Source organism: Tigriopus californicus, chromosome 9, assembly GCF_007210705.1.
Source record: "Tigriopus californicus strain San Diego chromosome 9, Tcal_SD_v2.1, whole genome shotgun sequence".
In the NCBI taxonomy this organism is placed as follows: domain Eukaryota; kingdom Metazoa; phylum Arthropoda; class Copepoda; order Harpacticoida; family Harpacticidae; genus Tigriopus; species Tigriopus californicus.
The window spans coordinates 14,232,894-14,255,802 of NC_081448.1; the positions used below are offsets into that span (position 1 = coordinate 14,232,894).

At 41.9% G+C, this 22,909-nt stretch overlaps 3 protein-coding genes across 4 annotated transcripts in view; 1 reads left to right on the forward strand and 2 right to left on the reverse strand.

Moving 5' to 3' along the window:
* Positions 1–3,494, reverse strand: part of LOC131886105 (uncharacterized) — an 11,021-nt gene extending 7,527 nt beyond the window's left edge. Inside the window, exon 1 of the mRNA XM_059234345.1 lies at positions 3,275–3,494. The gene's annotated coding sequence lies outside the window, so the exon portion shown is untranslated. The remainder of the gene's footprint in view (positions 1–3,274) is intronic.
* Positions 3,495–9,165: 5,671 nt separating this feature from the next.
* On the forward strand, positions 9,166–12,704 carry LOC131886890 (protein HID1-like). The gene is made up of 2 exons (XM_059235342.1): positions 9,166–10,521; positions 10,747–12,704. The coding sequence occupies exons 1-2, from the start codon at positions 9,658–9,660 to the stop codon at positions 12,445–12,447; spliced, it is 2,565 nt and encodes an 854-aa protein (XP_059091325.1). The 5' UTR covers positions 9,166–9,657; the 3' UTR covers positions 12,448–12,704.
* A 133-nt stretch (positions 12,705–12,837) lies between these two features.
* LOC131886891 (uncharacterized) lies at positions 12,838–22,466 on the reverse strand. 2 transcript variants are annotated; one of them, XM_059235343.1, is made up of 7 exons: positions 22,255–22,466; positions 19,500–19,682; positions 16,717–16,951; positions 16,513–16,646; positions 16,028–16,440; positions 14,519–14,554; positions 12,838–14,343 (listed from the first exon to the last, which is right to left on the reverse strand). In XM_059235343.1, the coding sequence occupies exons 2-7, from the start codon at positions 19,588–19,590 to the stop codon at positions 13,072–13,074; spliced, it is 2,181 nt and encodes a 726-aa protein (XP_059091326.1). In that variant the 5' UTR covers positions 19,591–19,682; positions 22,255–22,466; the 3' UTR covers positions 12,838–13,071. The 2 variants fall into 2 exon arrangements, with proteins under 2 accessions (XP_059091326.1, XP_059091327.1); XM_059235344.1 differs by lacking the exon at positions 14,519–14,554.
* Positions 22,467–22,909: the final 443 nt, after the last annotated feature.

Consider the following 22,909-nt stretch of genomic DNA (forward strand, 5'->3'; position numbering starts at 1 on the left):
GTCCATTGTCGAACTAAAAGTGAATCCGACTTTCGGCGTGATCACGGGTTAAAATTACTGAAAATAAACGCAATTTTGAATTGAACCAAGCTGGGATGAAGTCGCCTCCTGTCGCTTTGATCAGCATTGGTTTGCCATCGCAATTTGTCCGGGATCCGCGTTCATCACTCATATACCCGAAAATCAAATTCTCAATTCGCTAATCATCCCGGTTTGGTCTTGGTGCTAAAGAGGGAAATAAATGCGGTGGAACCTGAATGAGAGACGTATGCAAGCATGAAAAGTGTAATAAGAGATAATCGCCTTGCAAACCTCAATGATGGCCGTTCCATTGATGCTGAACGAAACAGTACCTTGTACTGTAGAGCAATTTGAAACGTTAAAGAAGGACGAGATTCAGGCCTCTAAATTAATGGCATCGCTACAGTATGCACTACATATCAGATGGCCAACGTAACGAGCATGCTTGAAGAAGAAGACAGATCGACAGGAACCCACTACTTGTGTCACTCACTTGTCAATTTCCGACCGTCTGTTCTGGCCAAATCATGCGTCGATCCTATCCCTAAACGGTACATGGCGGGTTTAAGATTCAGATCTGGGCATGATTTAGCGAGTGATTTTGAGTACCACCTCCAGCGAATTATGGTGAGTGAGAGATGGCATTCATGATTTCAACCCAACCCCGGTTTTGCGGTCGGCTTGCATGTCATCAAGCTGGATTTGATCGTGGTGAGGGCTGAGGTGTTCTTGGAAAAATTATCGTGATTCATCGCGAGTTTCGTAACAGCAACCAAGAAAACAACCAAGGCACGCATCTTCGCCTGTTCGGCATGAAGAGAACCATCCTCTCCTCTGAGGTCTCCTGTGGCGTGGAGGAGATCGTGCCATAATGGTTGTGTTATTCATAGGTGGCTAATCATGCTCAATTCAAATTTATTTCAATCTCATTCCGCTTTCATGAGGAGAGATTTGAACGCCAAGAACCGATAGGCCTACTTCACATCGGGCTGACTTCAGGCCCGTGCGTAGACTGTCTAGGTTCTGGTTCGATACTCAAAATAATGGCTTATAGTAAGCAGGTGGATGATGATAGCCATTAGTTTCTTTAAAAAACAAATCCATGGTTTCCATTCACTTCAGAAAGACGATAGTAATTGATCGTCCCCGCAAGGTTGAAGGCTTGCAGGGTGAGGAAACAAAATTTACCCATTGCCTCTTCTGCACTCCTGCAACAATCAAAGTTTTGGTAAGGTTTCTATTTTCTTTTCTTCGCATTTCTTCCTATCATCAATTGAACGACAAAGAATAATTTACCTACAGTACTAATACATGGGTATGCTAATCATAGGTAATATTCATGTATTTTTTTGTATTTTGGAACAAAGTTTTCAAAAATTAGGTGCAATTTTAGATTACTTGTCTTTGCAATGATGAATAACGAAACAACTCTGAGCAAACTCTCAAAGAATAACAGAGAGAGAGGGCCACCCTGTATGAGTTTATGATCGCATACGTAACAAATCGCCGTGAATGTGAAGTGCGTATAATCACATCGAGGCGATTTTTTCCGGAGTTCAGACTGCGAAACTTCACGCTTATTTTCTGCATGACAATGTCTCCAAAGTTTCTTTTAAGCAATATCTGTCCTAACAAATAGACCTGTCTGTCCCTGAGAGCGGTTTAGAAAAGTCTCTTTGAAGCATACTTGATTGAGAGAAAAAGGATGTCTTTCTGATTGCCTGCTTACACCACAGCTCTTTTTCAGTGGTTCATTCCATTGAGAAACGAGGCCTCATTGAGATCATAGAGAGTGAATGTCAAATACAGGAAACCCATTCATCACTCAAATATTTGAGTAATCGGTTTTTCCTTTCTTTTTTCCCTGACGTTTACCAAGAGCCCACATCCCTTCAAAGAGATTCAAAAATAACCACAAACCAAGCGAAACCCAGATTAGACCTCCCAAACGTGCGATTTCATGCAAACAATAGCCAAATTTCTTGGATGGTGCCAAATCAGGAAGTGGATGACTAACAGCAGCTGATCTCTCTCGCCAAGTCCAACATTCTTTTCCGACAACTCGATTTCATCCCTTTGTCCGGGTTTTGGTGGTCGGGAAGGAGTTTGTCCTCGGTTTGAAACTTGATTAAATCATAATTGCTCTTCGGGGCTCCAATAACAAAGACTTACATGCCCTCATACACACATGCCAAGAGGGGGGTGAGATGATCACCATTGTCAAACGCAATGAAGCTGACCAAATACTTTAATGAGGACCATTATGCCAATTAGCATGGGAGATCAAATACTACCCAGCATATGCTCAGAAAATGGCTTGAAATCGTTTTTGATTCTCAGCTCCTTCTTCAGATGAAAATCGCAAACTGTTTCCAAGGATGATGTTCCTATTAAATGTTGATGTGTTGTTCATTAGAACTTGAAAGCGACGCTTCACTATCTCTCCCCCTCGTGTTAAGATAAATGACCTCTACTTCGTTAATTGCCCGGTGCGTAAGCCCACTTTGCATTTGGCATTCCACGAATACTCGTGAGGTTCAAAAGTAACCATTCATTGGAAAAACTCCGCTTCGGGTTGGCGGAGGCCAGAATGAGAGGCATCGGATCCATTGACCTTTCCGATAGACTGACCAAGTCTATTGGCGAGTACATTTATTATTTGTACTATATCTAGTGCAACCTATAAACATCGACTTGTCCATGACGTTCTGATACATTTTGGAATCATAGCGAGACCCGCATTGACGCTTCTTGCGCGGTCATACACAAAACTGTCGTCCACGTCTTTGTAACCTCCGTGTTTTTGACGCATGTCAACAACTGACCCATGGACGGAGTCAGTTCTGCTTGACGTTTCATTTCCGTTCGCTATTGGAGTTATTAATGATTAGCAGTAGGGCGGGATATCCAAAGCGACTGTCACAAATGACTTGACGTTTGTAAACATTTCCAAGTTCACCCGAGTGATCGATGAGCACTAGCCAAAACGGTTATCGAAAATCAATTTTCTCCAGAGTTTCCTGTCAAGGTCGTCAAAACGCCGAATCATGGATCAGGATGATTATCATATTCGGGAATGATTCTACGATTCAGCCTAACCAGGGTCGAAAAGCATCCGTTAGGGCTGGCTTAAACCGAATTTTCCAGCAAATCAGGGGACTCAACCACCAGATGAGAGATAAACTGATCCAGGTGGTGATGATAAGATACCAATTACACAGATCGATCCTTCAGCATGTTCAACGATTCATACCTTGCGTGATTACGGGTAATCAAACGGGGTGCTTTAGGCGAACAATGTTGATGGGTGAATGCCCATAACTCTCAGCGTTTGCTCGGAGATGACACTGCTGGTGTTTTCACTCACTTGATGGTTCTAGTCAGATCATAACACTTTGAGACGAGTAATTGGAGCACTTGCTTGGCCAACAAAACGATAGAGGGGAAAAAACAGTCAATGTGTGGAGCGAACCTTTCGCCTTGCAACACCACGCAGCAACTGGCTTACGCAAGTTCAACTGCCACAGGGACTTTTGTCGACGACGATCTGAAAATCCTTCAGTTGAACTCGGATCGTCGCGAATGAACGAAAAGAAGCTCTGCCAAAGAAGATCGACGATCGAGAGAGGCTCCGGCGTTTTGTTCTTCGGCGGACCGAGAAAACAGAGAGGAGGCTAGAGAGGGCTTCCAAATATCATCCTTCGGAGAAAGATGCAGATTCATATATCTACTCGTCAGCGCTCAAATGGATATTTTGAATGAAGATCTTTAGCCATAATGATGCACCGTTACTGCCGCTCCCGTTCATGTGATTGAGTAAAATAATTAGACCTGTAATTGTATATTCAGATTAATAGAATGTTTAGAGCGTTAAAAGAGTTTGACTAAAGGGTGATATCTTAGTGGAGATGAAATGAATTTATTTTGGCATCATTTTATGACTGGACGTTTGATTATGAAAAACAAATGTTCATATCAAGGGAATCGTGTCATTTGTTTATTGTAAGTACCACTCACCATCACGATGAGAATATGATGTAATGCCAAAGGTGAGACAAAGAGGAAGAAAATGGTCATCGAAAAGATTATAGCCAAACAATGTTCAGTCCTCAATAGCATTTATCTACCGGTAGGATCGAGCCTCTTTGAAAAAGAGGTACGTATGGTTATCTTTTGCTTTTCTTCTCATCCTAAAATGATTTAGAGTCTAAATTGTTCGAAAATTCTCATATTCGTAAGCTTTAAACCTCGCAACTGACTTGATACTTATATGAAGGCGACTTGCTTCCACCGATGTTTTTCAATTACTTCTGAACTACCCTTATCGTTTTTTGTTCTGATACTCTTTGAGTTTAGTTAAGCTGTCTGGAACTTGTGCATTCCCATCTAAACTTGGCCTCAAATGAAAGGGGACAATATATTGGATCATACTCAATAAATGATCTAGATATCTCTGTAACGGTGGAAAATGGAGCCCCTCAGAGAGCGAATGGTGATGGTGAACTTTATTGGCGATGCCAGAAGAATGCCAAATCAAGTGATGACCACCAACCATGATGCACTCTCTCACTTATTGAGGGGCGCCGTTTGAAACGCACGAGACAAATTAATATCACTGACTCCTCAAATGCTAAGTAGATCATTTGCTTTTTTTTGGGGGGGGGGGACGAAGCAACCACAACCATCGCAAACATGATCACACCACAACCTTTCTACAATGGATCCAAAGTACGGATCGAACCTTTTCAGTTGCCCAAGGTAGTTTGCTCAATCTTGATTACTTCCTCGACTTCCAATGAATTATCAGGAATACGAAAAAGCCTTGAAATTATCCAACCTCTGAACCCAGGGGTAAAAATATCTGCGGTCAACCTCCGCCAAATTCACCAATAGATCTAGTTCAAAAAATCAATACTAATGAATCTCTCCTCCAGACATCCACAATATGTATTTATCGTACTCGTACGTATATGTGTCATCAAATTTTTGTTTCACCTTGACCTTGATAATCATTCTTTTGGAATCATCAGACATTGAGGTCTAGTTATTGGAAAATAATTGAGAGTTCGGGTCGGTTGAAACTCTCATCCCAGATATTGGAATGAGTCAACTTCACCAAAGACTCGTCTCCTATCCACCCATTGAAATTGGCTTCAGAAAACTTTTCCTTCTGTCACATTCAATCCTCTGGAGGGTCATTTTCGGGAATTGGGGAAAAAAAGCGTGCGTACTTAGCACTAAGTGGGCAAGAGTTATTAAGGACATGATTCAAATTGAGAGTTGATTTGTTAATTTGTTTATTCCTTCCCTGATTTGAATGTCAAAATGATATGCCGGAACTCGCCAACAACCTGGGAACTTTGCAGAAGCAAGTAGAGTATTAGTAATATTACGTGAGAGTGCCCAACAAATTGTGTATTCTTTATTTTAAACATTCAGCCTCCTTTCCATTGCACTTTTGTGGGCATCATTGCATACTATTTATAATCATTCGATAGTTATGCTAGAATTGGACAGAATATTTGATACAATACTTCACACCAACATTACATTCAAGGACCCTCTCGTTTTCTCAAGTATGAATGAGAAGAAGAAAAAATATTTTATGAAATTTGATCATTATGCCCTCAAAGATTGACAAACATATGTGACCATAATAACATAACATGGCATATTAGTAAATGGATGCAGTTTTTTTCTAATCATAGAGGATTTCACCCCTATCCAATCATCCTTACATCAATAGTGAAACCAAATCTTTGTTGTTCCAGTTATTATTGGTTCAATTGAATTGATCACAATAATGGGTATTTAAGCGTCCCCTAGGTATACTCATTACAGGTGCGTTAATATGATTAGGCATAGTGGGTATTCAGACAAGCTTGTAAAATCAGTATATAAACGATGGACCAAGTACAATAAATGTTCTCGGGAAACAGTGCTGAGGGCAGCAAATTGGACAAAACATAAGCTCCATATTGTTAAAATAAGAGCTAAGGGGTAAACAAACTTTCAAAAAGTCTCTTTAGTGTGATCGAATGCTCATGCTCACATTTGTCATTTCTAGTCATACATATACCCCTTTCCAGTCCATAAACAGTCATCTCATTGATCTCATCATGAGGACTCGACACTGATTAGGCCTGGTTGAGACATTGAAGTGAATATACGTACATTTACTCTTGATCGTCTTCGAATAAACTATGTTAAACTGTCTTTGCACGTTTGGCCCCCATGCACATTGCATCAAATTTCTGCGGGTGAAGAACGAATCAGGAAGGAAGTTTCCAATTGACCATGCACAAGAATGTTCTGAGTTCTGAGGAATTCAGAGTGATTAAGAGAATAGCCATTTTTATTTGTAGACATAATTCATAAAACCAACAACTTTTTGGCAAAATCTACAGGAACTTGGAATGTTTGTCACAGAGCACTTTTATAGCTTGTGCAATGTAAGTATAATTTAATCTCCCACCATTCACGAAATTTCCACAATTCGGAGTCTCAGATATTGCAATATTCTGGTACTAAAAGTGCAATGAATGGTCCCTTCCGCCATTGATGAGGGTTTTATGTCACATATTAACGAACAACTCGGTTTTCAAACTTCCACTAAACCTTCATTCTTTCTTCACATTAACGACAATCTTATCAATCAAAAAGAAATCAGAACTCACTCGATAAAATTCCTAAAAGTCATTGGCGGTAATGGAGATGGTCGTCGTTGTTTGACCAAAGTTTTGGTCTGGTCCAATTCATCTCGATAGATGCTGAGAACATCGCTGAGCGGTATCTTGCCATTATAGCAGAGATCGGAGTCTTCAAAGGGCCGATTAATCCAAATTAAAGTGTTCTCACTCATCCCGAGGAGGGCACAGTAACGTAACACTACTAAAAAAGAACTAAAACTCGCACTTTCACCCAGATATTTATAGCTCCAGAATGTGCAATTGATGTCTTCACTTGAGCCACGGCGCCTCCAGTTGACACTTCGAGGATATCAATGAGAATGAATCCGAGAGTCGTTTGGAGATGAAAAGGACCTTCGAATAATTATTGACATTCGACTGTCGCCGAGACAGATTTCTTATTCCTAATAAGTCATGAGAATAGCGTTGAGAAAATTCTCCCCGCTTGTCAAGAAAATCTGCTCCAGATCAGCGCAAATGTCTCCCCGATTCGTTCTTGATCATCCACTTGCTTGAGAGCAGAATCTCTCACAGACCAAATCCAGTCATTCAGACTTGATCTGATCATCCTGGTGGGTTCTTGGCCGTGTTCTCAACCGACGAGAATCTCGTCCCAAAGAGTTGCTTTGAAGGTAGATTTTGGATGGGAAAGCGGAAACGCTCCTGTTGAGTTGGATTCCGACCATCTGATAAAGAGACACACAAAGTGAAATAGCTCAAGCAACACTTGCCGAGGATGATGATGAAGATCAAACTGAGGCCATGAATGAGCTCTATCGTTGGTGTCACTTGTGTCGATCCTTATCGTGATGACATACTTTCCAAGATGCCAAGATGTTGAGAGGCCAATTTAGCTTTGCTACGTTGAATTCACATGGATTCACGGATCAATCAGACATTGGAAAGATATTTGGTAGTGTTGGGAAGGAAACCGGAAAAGGGCCCATTGGACAGAGGAGTGATAATTTTTCTCATGCCCTCATTGTGTGGGTTTCACAGGAATGGGATTGTTGCATCGTTCACAATTCCACGTTTGATGACGATTCAAATTGTGATAACGAAAAGTAGTCCGAAGAGTGAAACGGGTTGAGTTTCTTGCAGTTTTGAATACTTTATTCATGATTGTTGAATGTTGATTTGCACCGCAGGTAATCTCTTTTAAACGGAATTTGGGTACTTAGAATTGGAAATGTTGAAATGTTGTTAGATAGGTGCCAGACATGTATTTTATTTCGTAGTCCGACTCTTAGAGAGAGGTTCTTGTTACAAATCGATGAAGAATGCCATAACGAAATGTCACGAAAAAATAATGTAAAAATAATAAATAATGATAGAACAAGGGTTAATCTGTATTCATGACTGTTGTTGCATGGAATCAGGTAACGAGTAACATCGGGATAGGACAAAAATTCAGCCTTGACAAAAGCAATTGATACGTTTAGTTGCAGCATATGATGTATTTAAAAAGAAATCTAACTGCTGAAATAAATTGATTTCAAAGAAAAGGATTCAATCTTGTAGTTCAGTGCAATACTGTAAGCGTTCACTTTCGTCTCTGAACAATCTAACAAAACATAACAAGGTCTGATATGACTTTAGCTTGCGTTCAAAGACGGATTCGCTTTTGATGAAACCTTTAAAGTCACATTGGAAAGTGGGATTTGGTAAATATTCAATAACTCCTCTTATCCTCAAATGCAAGTGTGGAGTTTTCATTTTTAGGATTGAAATCTCAAATCTTGATCGCAATCCTGAAAATGAATATGATTTTAGTTCCCAACCAACAACTTCAAAAGACATGCGAGTACTTCGACCTGATAGCTTGCTCATTCTCAACATATTTATCTTAAGCTTATGTCGCATATTTTAGAGAACAACATTATATGTATTATAGTATAATAGTATAGTCTCTATTACAAGCTGTTTATTGAAGGGCAGTTGGGAGTTGGATACAAGTGACTAAGTACATAGAGAGCATTTTTAAGCAATGAGAGAGAGCTTGATGCATACGCATGGCATAAGCCATTATAACCTAAGTAAGGATTAAGAAAACAAATGGTTGTTTTATTTATCAACGGCCAAGTTTGATAACGTCGTTCCAAATAGAAAATAACCTTCACGATTTTTTAACTGCTGATCGTTTTCGAGCTCTAAAACAGTCGATTGAGGTCATGTTCGTGGACTCATGCTTTCATGAATAGAGACTGGAGAGTCATAAAAAGTTTCGAGTTGCTTGAGGTCAAACTCATGCGTGACAGGTTGAAGCTCCTTGGGTCTTGGATCGATCAGAAAGCCTCTTCGCTCCTTTCGAGCTTGAATAAGGAACTGAATTCCACGTCATTCATGAACGTGTCACAACGGTTCAAACTCGGCGCCATATTTTGTAAATACTATCAGCATTATAGAGGCAAATAAGCTATGAAACCCTGAGACCAAATAAAGTCTGAATTAACAGGATGGAAGACTCAGCGATATCAAATTTCCCTTTTCCAAATGCTCCCCCTTCCCTCCTGTTATTCCTCCATCTCAATCCTGAACACCCTACATGCAGTAGGCAAGGGACTAATCAAACAAGTGTCTAGGTTTGACGATGATGACGTTCTCAGCATTGAGAGAGGGCCAGCCTCGCCGTCCTTGTTGGGCCAGCCTCTCTTTGGTCGGCCTTAGTGGTATCGATTTTTCTCTCACACACGGAGCTCACGAATACTGGATACTGTCGAGGTTGGTTTGCAACTCGATAACTCCTTTCCCTTCCCTGTTCCATATGGACTCTGTGACGAGCCTGGGTTCGAACTAGCTGCCTTCTGGTTGAGTGGAAAGAAAAACGACACTTCTGCGAAGATCAAGGTGGCATCATAATCATCTGAGTGTTCTAAACACGTTGATTGGTCTGCCAAACCGAAGTTATTAGAGCAAAATACGACTGTGCGGCAAGAATATAGCCGTGATGGGCAACACCGACACCAAATTAAACTTTCGGAAGGCTGTCATCCAATTGACGACCAAGACTCAACCCGTGGACGCCGGAGAAGACTCGTTCTGGGAGCAGTTCTGGTCTGAGAGTGTGACCAATGTCCAAGATGTATTTACGTTGGTACCGAGCACAGAGATCCGTGCCCTGCGAGAGGAATCTCCCTCAAACCTGGCCACGCTGTGCTACAAAGCCGTGGAGAAATTGGTTTTGGCTGCCGATGCCAGTTGTCGGACTCAGAAAGATCACATTGAAGTACTTAATAGCGTGAGGTTACTGACCCGGCTCATCCCATACATTTTTGAAGAGCCCGAATGGCGATCTTTCTTTTGGTCATCCATCCCGGAATCCAATGGTGGCGGGTCTGCCGCATCTTCGTCCGGACATAATGATTCTCAGCCTCTGGCTCAGTCTATGCTCAACGCCGTTTGCGATCTGCTCTTTTGTCCGGAATTTACCGTCGCTCCGAACAAAAATGGAGCTCGAGATGAGGCAGATGATCTTCAAACCTTGGACAGTTGTGAATATATATGGGCCTCGGGAGTTGGATTTGCTCATAAACCAATCGACAATCCGCAATATGACTTGAATCGCCGAGAGCTGCTCAGATTGCTGCAAACGTGCTTCTCACAGAGCATGTACTTGCCACCCGTAGGAGATGCACACGTTCAATCCAACCGGTGGGTTCAGTATTTTACATCCAGTGAGAATCGCCACGCCTTGCCCTTGTTCACGTCCCTACTGAATATCGTGTGCGGTTATGATCCAGGAGGTATCTTACCTTACAATCACTTGCTTTTCCACGATTCGCGGGAAGAACTGGTCGACGTGGCCTTGCAAGTAAGTACTGCACATGGAAGATACCTTGCAATATATAAATATTAATGCAGATTGAGCTTTAGACTTTGGGAAAGTGAAGGAAGAAGCTTGAAATCTCTTTTAACAGGATGGTCGAGATTAATCCGCCTTGAAATTTCAATTCAAAACACGTATACGTAAATGCACGACACCAGTGGTATTGCCCCCTTATCAGAATTTATTGTGATATCATCTTGACATTTTTAGGTACTTATCGTTACGTTGGACCAGGAAGCTACATCAACCAATATTGTGGATGAAGATTCCACATTTCCCGACAACCTGTTTTTGAACTACCTTTCTCGAATTCATCGTGAAGAAGATTTCGACTTTATCCTCAAGGGTGTGACGCGTTTGCTCATGAATCCCTTGGCCCAAACGTATCTACCCAACTCTCAACGGAAAGTCCACTTCCATCAGGAGCTACTAATCTTCTTCTGGAAGTTCTGCGAGCACAACAAAAAGTTCCTGTTCTTTGTCTTGAAGTCCAGTGATGTCTTGGACATCCTGACCCCGATCCTTCACCACCTCAATGATGCCCGTGCGGACCAAAGCCGAGTGGGTCTGATGCACATTGGGGTATTCATTCTATTGCTCTTGAGTGGGGAGCGCAATTTTGGTGTCCGATTGAACAAGCCGTATACGGCCACGATTCCTATGGATATCCCAGTTTTCACTGGAACTCATGCAGATCTCCTGATCATTGTTTTCCATAAGATCATCACCACCGGCCATCAAAGACTCCAACCTTTGTTCGATTGCCTATTGACCATCTTGTGCAATGTGTCCCCATACATCAAGTCTATGTCCATGATAGCCGCCTGCAAGTTGATTCATCTGCTGGAGGCCTTCACCACACCCTGGTTCCTCTTCTCTTCGCCTACCAATCATCATTTGGTTTTCTTTATATTGGAAATTTTCAACAACATCATCCAGTACCAATTCGACGGGAATTCCAACCTTGTGTATAGCATCATTCGGAAGCGCCAAGTGTTCCATCATTTGGCCAACCTCCCCACAGACTGTGGGAGTATCAACAAGACCCTAACTCGCCGAGGCAAAAAACAGCTGACGACAACGCCATCGACTACTAGTTCAGTTGCGAATGCCAACATCGTCATGGAGGGAGCCAAACCAGCTTTACCAGCCGAACCAGGGACCTTAAAAGCCAGTTTAATGGACATGCCTGGGATTGAGAACATGACAGAAAAGGAATCTGCCCATCCAAGTCAAAGGCAATTAGATAAATTGACTCGAGCAGGACCAGGCGCTACTCTGTTTTCTACGGGCCTCTTGGGCTCGGAGACTCAAGTCAATGAAGAAAGTGAGGGTCAACCGATTCAGCCGACCACAGAAACTGATCAAACAGCCACGCTCGTAGATCAGAATCGTGCCATGGCTGCAAATTTGGCCTCGCTGACTCGGCAACCCTCTCTAGAATCGGCTAGTATGAGGTCGACGGGAGAGTCCCTGAAAGGCGATACAGAGATTAGCCGAAATAGCGTGCAAAGGACCTTGTCTAGGGCCAGTGAGCAAAGTGTTGCCTCGTCTCGGGTGGCTCCCACCGAGAGTTGGGTTCCCACTCAAGATTGGGTGGCTTCGTGGAAGGTCAAGCTACCACTGCAAACCATCATGAGGCTCCTCCAGGTACTGGTCCCACAAGTAGAAAAGATATGCATCGACAAAGGCTTGACAGATGAGTCTGAGATCCTCAGATTTCTACAACATGGCACGTTGGTAGGCTTGCTGCCTGTTCCACATCCTATCTTGATAAGAAAATACCAGCCCAATCCAGGGACAGCCATGTGGTTCCGAACTTACATGTGGGGAGTGATCTATTTGAGGAACACAGATCCCCCCATCTGGTACGATACAGACGTCAAACTCTTCGAGATCCAAAGAGTGTAAGAAAAGCCGTTGGGGTAGATTGCTCTAACAATGTGGGGTCTGGTCTTCGTTTTGAGGCCATCTAGCTTGGTCTGTGTTGGACATATTTACGAATGAATGACAATGGTTCGAGTCGAGGTGTCATGTGGCACTGCATTAAACACATTTTTCTCTGATTACAAGTTGTGTCCCATCCAAGACGAATGATCAGCCCAAATATCTGATTCAGGCTAATGGTGTATGTATGTGTGAATCCCGATAAACCAAAGTATTTTGAAGTGTCTCCTTTTACTTTCACTAACTAGAGTTCCACAAATCCTACTTCAATGATCATCTATCTCTAAGATGGATGCTATGATCCAGTGTTATCAAATTATATGCCGTTGTTGTTCCTCTGCAGTACATAAGTCAAGTTTATCCTATGTAGTTTGTACACCAGAAAAAAATCCTAAAGACTGCGCATCTTTCCACTCAGATGATAAACGCATAAGAAGGACATTATCCCGATTCATATTTAATGTAGGCAGCTGGAGCCAAGTCATACTCTGTCGTAGAAATGGATTTGCAAATGGAGCATGGGTTGTGAAGGAATGTGTAAGCGTCAGGGTGCCCATAAATCTAAATCAATGGCAGCATGCACGCCTTTCACACTGGAGTGGTTCGGGCGTAACGAGCACAATGGTCGTTCGATAATGGTGTCAATGGCGATTCTTTTCTGGCGTCAGGAGACCCTTGGGAGGGCGCCTCAATTCCGTAAACGTTCTCCCCATTTCCGACACTTCCTGGTGTTAGCGCCGTACCTCGGTCTCTTTCAATGCTAGAGCCATCTTGACAATATTGGTAGACATTTCCATAGGGACTGGAAGTCTCCACAGCACTTGGGCGAGGTTGTGTCCAGGATGATGGCCTTCTCCTTCGAGATAAGGCGTTCTGGCATTCATCTTCACGCTTGTGGTGCAAAACATGGGACGGCCTGCTGTGGGCCCGCTGGTGAGAAATAGGCAACGTGTGGCCCGAAAGAGGAAGGTTAGAAGGAATATCAATTGTCATGGTATCTGGTATCATCGCTTGGTGGGGAAAATGGCATCCGCTTGGAGTAACGTTCGTGTGGAACTGATCTTGATACATAGACGACGTCGTAACATGTCCGGAAGTTAAGTAAACCGCGGTGCTGCCACTGGGAGTTGGTAAGGGCATTGGCAATAAATTCTCATTTTCTGCCATATCAGAGGAAGCCGCCTCCTCGGAGGGGGGCAGGACAACCTCACCCGGGTCCTGTGGAGGGGAAATTTGAAAAGGAGATGTCGCCCTCTGAGATGGGCTTCTCGAATGTAATCTTGATCTTGGTACACCATAGTAGGTGCGACATACTGGCATTGGGACGCTAGGGTATGACAAGCTGTTATCCTGGGCACTTTTGGACCGCCGTGATTCATCCTCACTATCACCGTTGCTGACCTCCGTCAACGAGTTTTCTTTGGACTGCAACTCCAGATTTTCAGATTGCTGCCGAACAGAACTGGCTAAGCAATGAGATTGGTACAGATGGCTCTCCTTGGTCTGCATTGTTCCGTCTTTCATTATAGGAAGGACCACCTTGCCGGGAGATCCCGAATCAGAATTGTTCGTCACTGTATTAACATCATCTAGAGAGCCATTGCCACCGACATCGGTGATTCCCGACACTCGACGGTCACCCTGAGAATGGAGGGATTGGCGCCGGTTGACCAAAGCGGATGAAACAATGGGAACACCAATGCCCGAGGCGCATAGAAACGAGTTGGATGTCACCATGTATGAGGGGCTTGCTTGGGAACCAGGCATCACATGAAGATGGTGATTTACAGCCAAGTTTGGTTGGAACTGATCCAACGGGGACGATAATAGCATCATCGAATGGGTGGGTGGGCCAAAGCTCTGAAATTGTGATGGTTGGATTTTTGTAAACGCCCACTAAGAATAGGAATAACTACATTAGTGAGATAATAAGCAATTAATCATTCTGTGTCGGTTGCTATCGTTTTCTTACTGATACTTCTACTTGGTGGTGGGTCAAAGTACGACTAAAAATCGATGAAAACAAAAATCTTACAGTTTGAGTTCCAGAATCGGCGACCTCCACATGTTTCTTAAAAAAGAAGCCATGAAAGTGTTAGAAACATCCTGCGCTCTTAAAGCCGTTGCTAAGACTTTGATCTCATTACAACGAAGAAGGCAACCATTATCAATTGACCTTTCGAATTCAATGTTCCTCTACCCTCTCTATTGTCAGCCTTAAAACCAAGAGTCACTTTATTCTTCCATGTTAAAACCATGGCTCAAATCGAAACATAAAAGGCGCAAGTACGGAATGGGAGTACGACGATTTTTACATTGATTTATCTGACAATTTTCATCCCGCATATCGTGACCAAAACAACTGAAGTCTTACATCTAATAGTAATCATGAAACTTGACATGCATCGGGCAGTATTTATGCATCATCAAGTTTTCATGATGTGTGGTTCGTAATCATATGCAGCTCTTCCAAAGACCTTGGATAGATGTGATTGCTCTCCTTCAGATTTGCAATAAACGTTACATTTGTACGTGTATCTTGTATATCTGAGGTAACCAACTGTCGTACTTTAAAATAGGCTTCACACAGGCTGTTTTGGGAGTTTGAAAACGACGCCAACTGGCTTAATCTCATACAAATGCCAAGCACGTAGTTCCACGATTTGCCCCATTTGTCCCACTTTCGAAAGCGCGCCCTCCATCTCTTTAACCTAGATGGCGATTCCTTTATTTAACCAAGCAATCCACTTCACGAAAAGGATTATGCTTATTATGAGATAAAAGTCTCAATGTCGGAAACGGGACGAAAAAAGTTCATCGATAATTCGACATTGTAAATCTAACTCAATTCCTGCCCCAGGAATTGGTTCGAAGTGTTGCTGAACCCGAAACTTAAAGGATGCGATGGGTACATGTTTGGAACCAAAGTCGAAAAATTGAACGAATGGAACTCAAAAGGTTGCTTGTGATCAAGATGACATTGCTACCAATAAATGAAGTGGTCGTGGGGGGCAAGTCAATGGGCTAATGTTGTTTCATGGAATGGAATACCGAGCAGAGTATTTGAACAAGTTGAACAAGGGCTGAACCAACAAGAGAGGGATGTGGAGGTATTTTTGTTGAAACTCTAATGGGACTTTTACGCTGTCATTTTATGAAATAAATAGCTTGAGTCTGTACGAAAGCTGCTCACCTCTCCAAGCGACGCATTCCTTGAGATCAATGTATTGGAACCTATTAGTTTACTCAAAAGCCTTTGAAAGCGCCGATCACAAACAATCCAATATTAAAACTCAACCCTAGAGGGCTCTGATGCTGAAGCTATCCTAATCCTGTGAAAGCCCTCTAATTGGATATGCTGATCCAGATCTGTCCCAACTATAATCTCATTTCATTGTGTGTGTCCCCGATCATCATGATCGGAGATGAATAACGATCGTCTGCTTCTATTCTGTTGACTTAACCTTACGTCTGTCTGACTTTTCATGAAGGAGCACCACTAGATGAATAGTGGCCCTTTTTGAAGGTCAAAGGCTGTTCTTACCACAGGAGGGTCCTCTTTCTCCAAGACGTATTGTGGTTGATGTGGGATGAGCATTCTAATTTTGCCCCATCTGTGCACGAAGAGCACGATAGCTCCCATCCAAAGGACCAATACGAAAGTGACGATGCCTAGTTCCTCGATCCGAAAACGGTCCTCGTAAGTGGCAGTGGCCAACTCAAGCTCATTAAGGGCCTCCTCACTCTCATGAGGAAGCTTAACAATGTCGTCGTCGTCCTCGTCGACGTCCTCATCGTCGCCCTCATCGTCTTCGCTGAATAAAGACGAGACTTGGATCACCTTAGAGGACAAATTGGTCATGGTGGAATTCGAATCCTCGTCAACGATTGGTTTCGAAGTGGTCGCCTCAGCCGTCTCTTGGGTGGAAAACTGCAGTTTTTGGCGATTCGGCGAACCTAAGTATCTCAATCCTGGATCTTTAAATTGGGAACAGATTGGCAATCATTGGTCTTGGAATCGATTCTCACCTAATCTCATGAGTTTATTCAGAAGGATCCGATTATTTTTGGACACGATCAATTGGTAGCTCCCCTCTGGATCCAATTCGTGTAAAAGTATGTGTTGTTTTCCGTTTGTAGACACCCTGGCCTCCATGTGTTGCCTGAAACAGGATTATTCCAATTCCCAATAGTTAGATGGCCCTACTGTGCACACTCAATTTACGGCCTTACCCTCCTTCAATGGGAACGATTCGAACGTTGTAAGGCCAGTTCTTTTTGTGTCTCAAATGCCTCAGATTGGCCTGATGACTCCAACTCAGGCGGATTGTGGTTTCGGATTCCCTTTCGACCGTCAGGTTAAAAGCAGCAGAGGTAAATGTGGCTTCGGGTCCATTCGATGGGCTGGTTTGAAGGGATTCCGAAAATCCAGCATTCGGATCCCAAGTGATGTGCGTACGATAAGGCTCTGGAATGAGTCGGTTTCCGGTAGTATAAAATACCATTTTAGCTTTATTGCAATATCCTTTTCATTCTTTTTTGCGAACGTTTCAAAATCTGGTGGCTTCATAATGAGTAGTGTACGTAGAGCATGGGCGCAACCCAATTCTTTAAGAATGCTCTAGTACCTGAATTCCCCCGCTTCTAATCATCAACTTCACATTTGATCTCGTTATATCATATTGAAATTATTCAATTTAAAAAGATGCAAAGTATTTACCTTTTTAAAACACTTCAACCAACCAGGAAATGGTTCATTACTTTTTCTTAGAAAGGGATATAGACAAAATCATGCACGCAAATGCGATAAAACTACCCTTTTAATGCTCGAAGGAATGCTGCAATGTGGGCCAATTTCGGAGCGCCGAAGAATAAGAATGCTGGAAATCAAATGCAAGTATCCAGAGCAGATACAGATGTACCTCGCGATACTTCCTTGTAGGTAATAAGTCGAATTTTTCAACTGAATAACCGCGAAAATCAAAGTAAAAAGGGTCCAAAAACTAACCCCAATTTCAATCATTTCAATTAGCTACTAGCACGATTGTATGAAAATCCGCTGACTGCGAGCTACAAAAGAAACCATAGTGACCAGATGGTCAGCTTGAGAAAACTTTATACCTAGACGGGTGTTATTTTGGAGCTGAAAAATTAGATTGCCATGGAAAAAACTTAGGAAATTGTTGGACATCATAAAGGTTAGATTTTCTTTGTCTAACCTTTCCACCTATCAGCGATGGTAATGACCACAAAAATGCAGTTCTGACCCAACAGCCAGTCACAAGGTCAATTTACTCACACTTTGAATTTTCACATATTGTAGCAAAATTACGAACAAACAAATGGCCAGATGTTGTTTAGTTCTTACCGTTTTTTGACAGTTTTCATAATCTTCCAAAAGGGTCCCAGATAATACACTATAGCCTAAAATTCCTGGACATTTTAACATCCCTAGATCAGGCGAAAAGTAATAATATTCTGTTTTTCTTCAAAAAATGCTACTTAGGATTATTGCCCTAGATCTAGTCATCTTAAAAAGAAAACGGTGGTTTGGAGAAATCATGAATAAACAGAGTTGCCAAAATTGGACAAGTTCATGCCAACCTTTTATGCATGTCGCTACTTAGTTAGAGAAATCTGAACGCCACTCATAAACACACATCAACAGTCAGTTAAACTATTTTTCAAAGTGGTGAGAAAAATTTAAAAGCACTACGGGCAAAGATAGCTTTCCAAAGCAGATAAAAACATTTTGGCTCTACCTTTGACACAACATACAATAAAACATAAACACGAAAAGTGCCAATGGTTTTTCAAATTTACGGCAATGTTTGCACGAGCTTTTCCAACCGCTGCAAGGAATCAGTACTATTAAAATGAAAGGCTAAATTTCGTCTATTTTTACATTTTACTCTGTATATGATATTTGCTTTGCCAACAACCTTGTGTTGGCAGGAAGAGCTAGTTTTTGATCTGGAATACTACTTAAGAGTTTGTCCAAGTCTTTCTTAAAAGATGCTATTGGATCAACACATAAATACTCCCCAGAAATATTTGAGGGGACCTGATTGAACAATGAAGGAGCCCGAGAAAGGAGAGAGGGGACTTCACCTTTTACGGTACAAAATGGATTCTCGAGGGCAAGAAGGTGCTCGCAAAACACACTTTAAGCCTCTACGGTCACTAGAATTGACCCTAAATCTTGAGTTGGAACAAAGCTCATGGATGATTTTGAAGAGATACAGAATCAGGACCCTTTTGTATCTTCTCTGAACAAGGCAGAGTCCCAACGTTTTTAGTCTCTCCCAATATGAGAGCTCTCTCATTCCTGTGATGTTCCTAGTGAAACATCTTTGGACTTGCTCGACCCTTTGCAAACTTGCTCAACTCATTGGAGCCCAAATGAGTTAAGCATATTCAGGATGTGTGGCTGTAATCATCGATTGAATGCAACTTGAACATTGTGTGAAGGGTAAAAAGCTAATCTTGACTGTAGGACAAGGTTGACGTTAGAGTCTCATTGACCGAAACTTGTACACTAAAACTTAGATTCTGAATGGGACTAAGTAACTGAGAGCTCTCATTGGATGAGACAAACACTGGCGGTACCTTTTAGTGCTTACTTTGAAGTGTCTCAAAAAGATGAAATATTTTATAACTGCTATCTTCATTGTAATATATTGTGGTGAACATGAGAGTTTAGTGGTCTTCGCGAACAAAGTGAGCGTTTTTACCCTCACCCCCGTCCATTTAAAAGGTTCATTGTGTTGAAACCCCATTTTCTAACCACTCGAGGTCTTTTGTTTGACAGAAGTTCGAAGGATATCAAGTTAATTGCGTAGAAATAGTCTAACAACCTTGATCCTTTAAAACAAATCTTCAAAGGCAGCAAGCCATGTAAAGCATTGCCTCTCAACAAAACAATAGACGAGTCAAATCCTTTGAAGGATCTCTTCGTCAAGACAGAAGGTCCAAACTCAGGGAAGAAGAACATTTTTGAATTTGTGCTCCCTTACCTCGTATTGGAAACGATAATGAACTGCATCCTAACTGCCGGGTAACCCAACTCTGAAGGCCTATGACGAAAAGAGCCCATTTGACAGCCATTATTTTCCTCGCGAACGCGGCCAGAGAAGAATGCAAAGGACTCTATGTGGATTTCCGATTTGGGTTGAGGTCCTCGTTTCTTCATTGAGACTCTGGAAAGAGAATTTTAGCCTACGTATATGATGGTTTCCTGCCCCTTTCGAAATCACTCAACACAAAGCGTGCCGAGCTCTATTTCCGGCGATTTGTTTGGACGACAATGGCCTTTGATGCTTCAACACAACCCAAGAACCATTAAGAGCATTCGACCAATTCAGCAGTCAAGTGGGCATGCGTTGAAGGCCAAGACTTGTACGTTAATTGACGTTTGACAACCCTCTCAGAGAGTTGGTTGGGGTGCTGCCTCTGACTCGGTCTGACTCAGTCTGGCAAGAACCTTTTCAACTGAATGGCTCTAAGATTTGCTTTAAGTTACGGGCATGGAACTGTGCCAGGCCCATTGTGCACGGGATTGGAAGAAACGAGGATCTATAATTCACGGTTGTCCTCTATGATTTGGAATCGACATCAATTTGGAGGCGCAAGAATTGGCCTGATAATGATCAAACTAACAGAGAAGATCTGTTCCCTATGAATTCATGTGTTATGGTTACTGCGCTTACCGACCAACTCAAAAACTTGTTTCCTCTGGATGTTTCTAGGAGGTAAGGGAATTGAATTCATCCGGTGCAACTATAGCCGTGGACCAAACCAACATTTCTTTACACTTCATTCAAAAACACATGAAAAAGTGATGACATTAAATTTTCCCTCACACCACTTGAAAGTTACATCAATTTTTTAATGTAATCATATCAAGCCATGCAGTATCATGGTTCTGACGCTTAAAATGGTTCACGTAAAACTGATGCTGAAAATGAATAATCAGATTAAATGGCAAGATTTGAAGGTGTTAAACCGTGACTCTTTGTTAAATTGTAGGCCTTGGGTCCCATGAATCAAGTGGCATATCTAGTAGAGACAAGCATTGGCCCAAAGCCTCTGAAATTTCATTGTCCCAAAAGCCCACTCTGCACGAAATGTCCCTCCCGTGGGAGATTCTTGAACTTTGGTGGAAGGAAGTCAGTTCTGTTTTCCACATTCCAGAAAGGACCGGTGCTTGTTTGTTTCAGCTCCAAATCTCGATGTAAATACAAAAATGGTTTGTTGAAAACCATGAGACCATTAGTCAGTACAAAATGAATCAGCTTGGAAGTTCTTAATGCATCCTAACAAAAAATGTAGAATTGGTTTTGGCATCTTTCCAACGAACGCTGCACTATACTGAATTCTTACTACAGGCACAGCTTAGGTCTTAATAGTTTTGGGCGTCATTGTCATTGAAGCAGAGCGGAGGAGCACTTTTTTGCTGGAAAAGTTTCAAGCTTGCATCGCTCCATTTTTTTTAATAAAAACACCTTCGCTGATTTCACACTTAAATTATAATTGACAATAGGAAATAGTTTAATGAAATGTGTACAATACAATACTTTCGTTTGAAAAAATACAACATTTTTCGCATATTTGCTTCCCGTGTAGGGCTTATTTCAATCCGTGATCCTCGCCTCTTTGAGCTATATACGAATTTGTTCGTATCATTTATCGTAAGAAACCATCGGCCTGAGCATCATGAAAGACGGCCTTGACACGTCATTGTTTTGAATTTTGAAACTTTTCGTGCGCAGGTATTGAAAACTTGGAAAACCATCCAGCATTCCATTTATCACTTCTGTCACGATGAGCCCCGATGGTCTCTACGCCTTCGCAAATGGAACACAGATCAAGGGTGGAAAGGATTCAGCCGATTTTTATTTCACTTTTGAATGTGGATCAGCTATAAAAGCTGATGATGAAAGGAGTCCATTTGAGCGCCATGGGTTCCATCAAATACAATGGGGGTTTCTCGATATTTCTCGTTCAACGGTCAAAACCGGAAGTCAAAGCAAACCATGAGTCTCAGAACGTCGAACCAATACACTTATTTGTCCAATAACTTACTGGAGGGACTCTTAAAACTGCAAATCAGGGATCTAAAATGCTTATTATTCATAAAAGAGTATAATGTACTTCAAAATGCATTGATAGTTATAACAATCCTTTTTCTTACTTTTACTTGGTTATGGATTATATTGTTGCTTTAGATTTAGAAATTATAGTAAGAAAGGTCAAAAAATCGACTTGAAGCGGCTGATTTTATGGTTATGGCTGAACCCCAAGACGCAAGAAACCAAAAACTCGAATCTTTTTCAAATCGTAAGATAATTTGCCTAATGAATCAAGAATCAAGGACTAAAAAATAGCTATAGCTTTTGAAATTATAGTTATATTATTAGAATCTATTAATAGTAATAAATAATTATAGAATATTAGTATGCAATTTATACGTTTATGAAAGCATCAAGCACAGTATAGTCAATCCTCTGGTTTGCCCTGATGTGAAAAAAGGCCCCAAAAATATGGTTGTCAGTTTGCTCAAATAAGTTGTCGTTGCAACCAGATGTAGTGCACTCAATTGGGTTTTCACATTTTTCAATTTTAATATTAAATCACTTTGGATGCAGCAAGCACCCATCCGATCCACTTTCACCTTTCAGTCCCACCGAGTTTCATTATACAAGTGGGATAAATTGCGCTTTCATGCAAATTTCTTGGGAAATGACTGTCTTAGTCCTTCTCAGTTCTTACCCTCTACAGAGAAGTTCCCTCTTCTGGGGTATTACGATGTCATGCGAAGGAATTAAGACACTTCTAAGAAGCTCCGTGTCATGTATCAAGATGTTATCAAATGCCTTTTTTTCGCCCTCACAAACCAAGAAAACGTTGTCCACCTCTCACATGTGTTCCACTCCAGACTCGTTGAGCCACTATTGTCCCATTCGCAAGATGGAACGAGGAGATGCAAAACCGATCTCCAGGGTGCCGACCGGAATCATTCAAAATGCGTTTCATTTGTTTTTGGATCGTCTTACTTTTGATAGTTTGTAACATACTTACGGTGCACTTATGGCCACATCAAGAACACCAAAGAATTAACCGTACATTCCCGTTGCAATTTGTATTCTAAGCTGGAACAAGCCCTGAGGAAGATTGTTCGATTTGGCACAAGCAAGGTAACCTCTGCACAGTCCTAAGATTTTTATTTTCAAACCCTTTTCAGCTCATGCTTCAATGGTTTGACCACATGCCATATAAAACGTCAACCATTGGAGGAATGGGGTTAATTGTGAGTCACCCTGAGTTCCATTTGCGCGGTTCTCTTTCCGCTTTCACTTCTTACGATTGTTTGCCCGGCCATTCCTCGTTAATGGAAGATACTCTCGACCATCGATCTCGTTGCCGA

What these genes read in the sequence shown, in the direction of transcription:
- LOC131886890 (XM_059235342.1), top strand. Translation starts at nt 9,658, where the DNA reads ATGGGCAACACCGACACCAAATTAAACTTTCGGAAGGCTGTCATCCAA. An exon ending in TGGTCGACGTGGCCTTGCAA is followed by an intron (nt 10,522 to 10,746) that starts GTAAGTACTGCA and finishes TGACATTTTTAG; the next exon opens with GTACTTATCGTTACGTTGGA.
- LOC131886891 (XM_059235343.1), bottom strand. Translation starts at nt 19,590, where the DNA reads ATGGCTGTCAAATGGGCTCTTTTCGTCATAGGCCTTCAGAGTTGGGTT. An exon ending in ATCGTTCCCATTGAAGGAGG is followed by an intron (nt 16,647 to 16,716) that starts GTAAGGCCGTAA and finishes ATCCTGTTTCAG; the next exon opens with GCAACACATGGAGGCCAGGG. An exon ending in CCGATTCTGGAACTCAAACT is followed by an intron (nt 14,344 to 14,518) that starts GTAAGATTTTTG and finishes TCACAATTTCAG; the next exon opens with AGCTTTGGCCCACCCACCCA.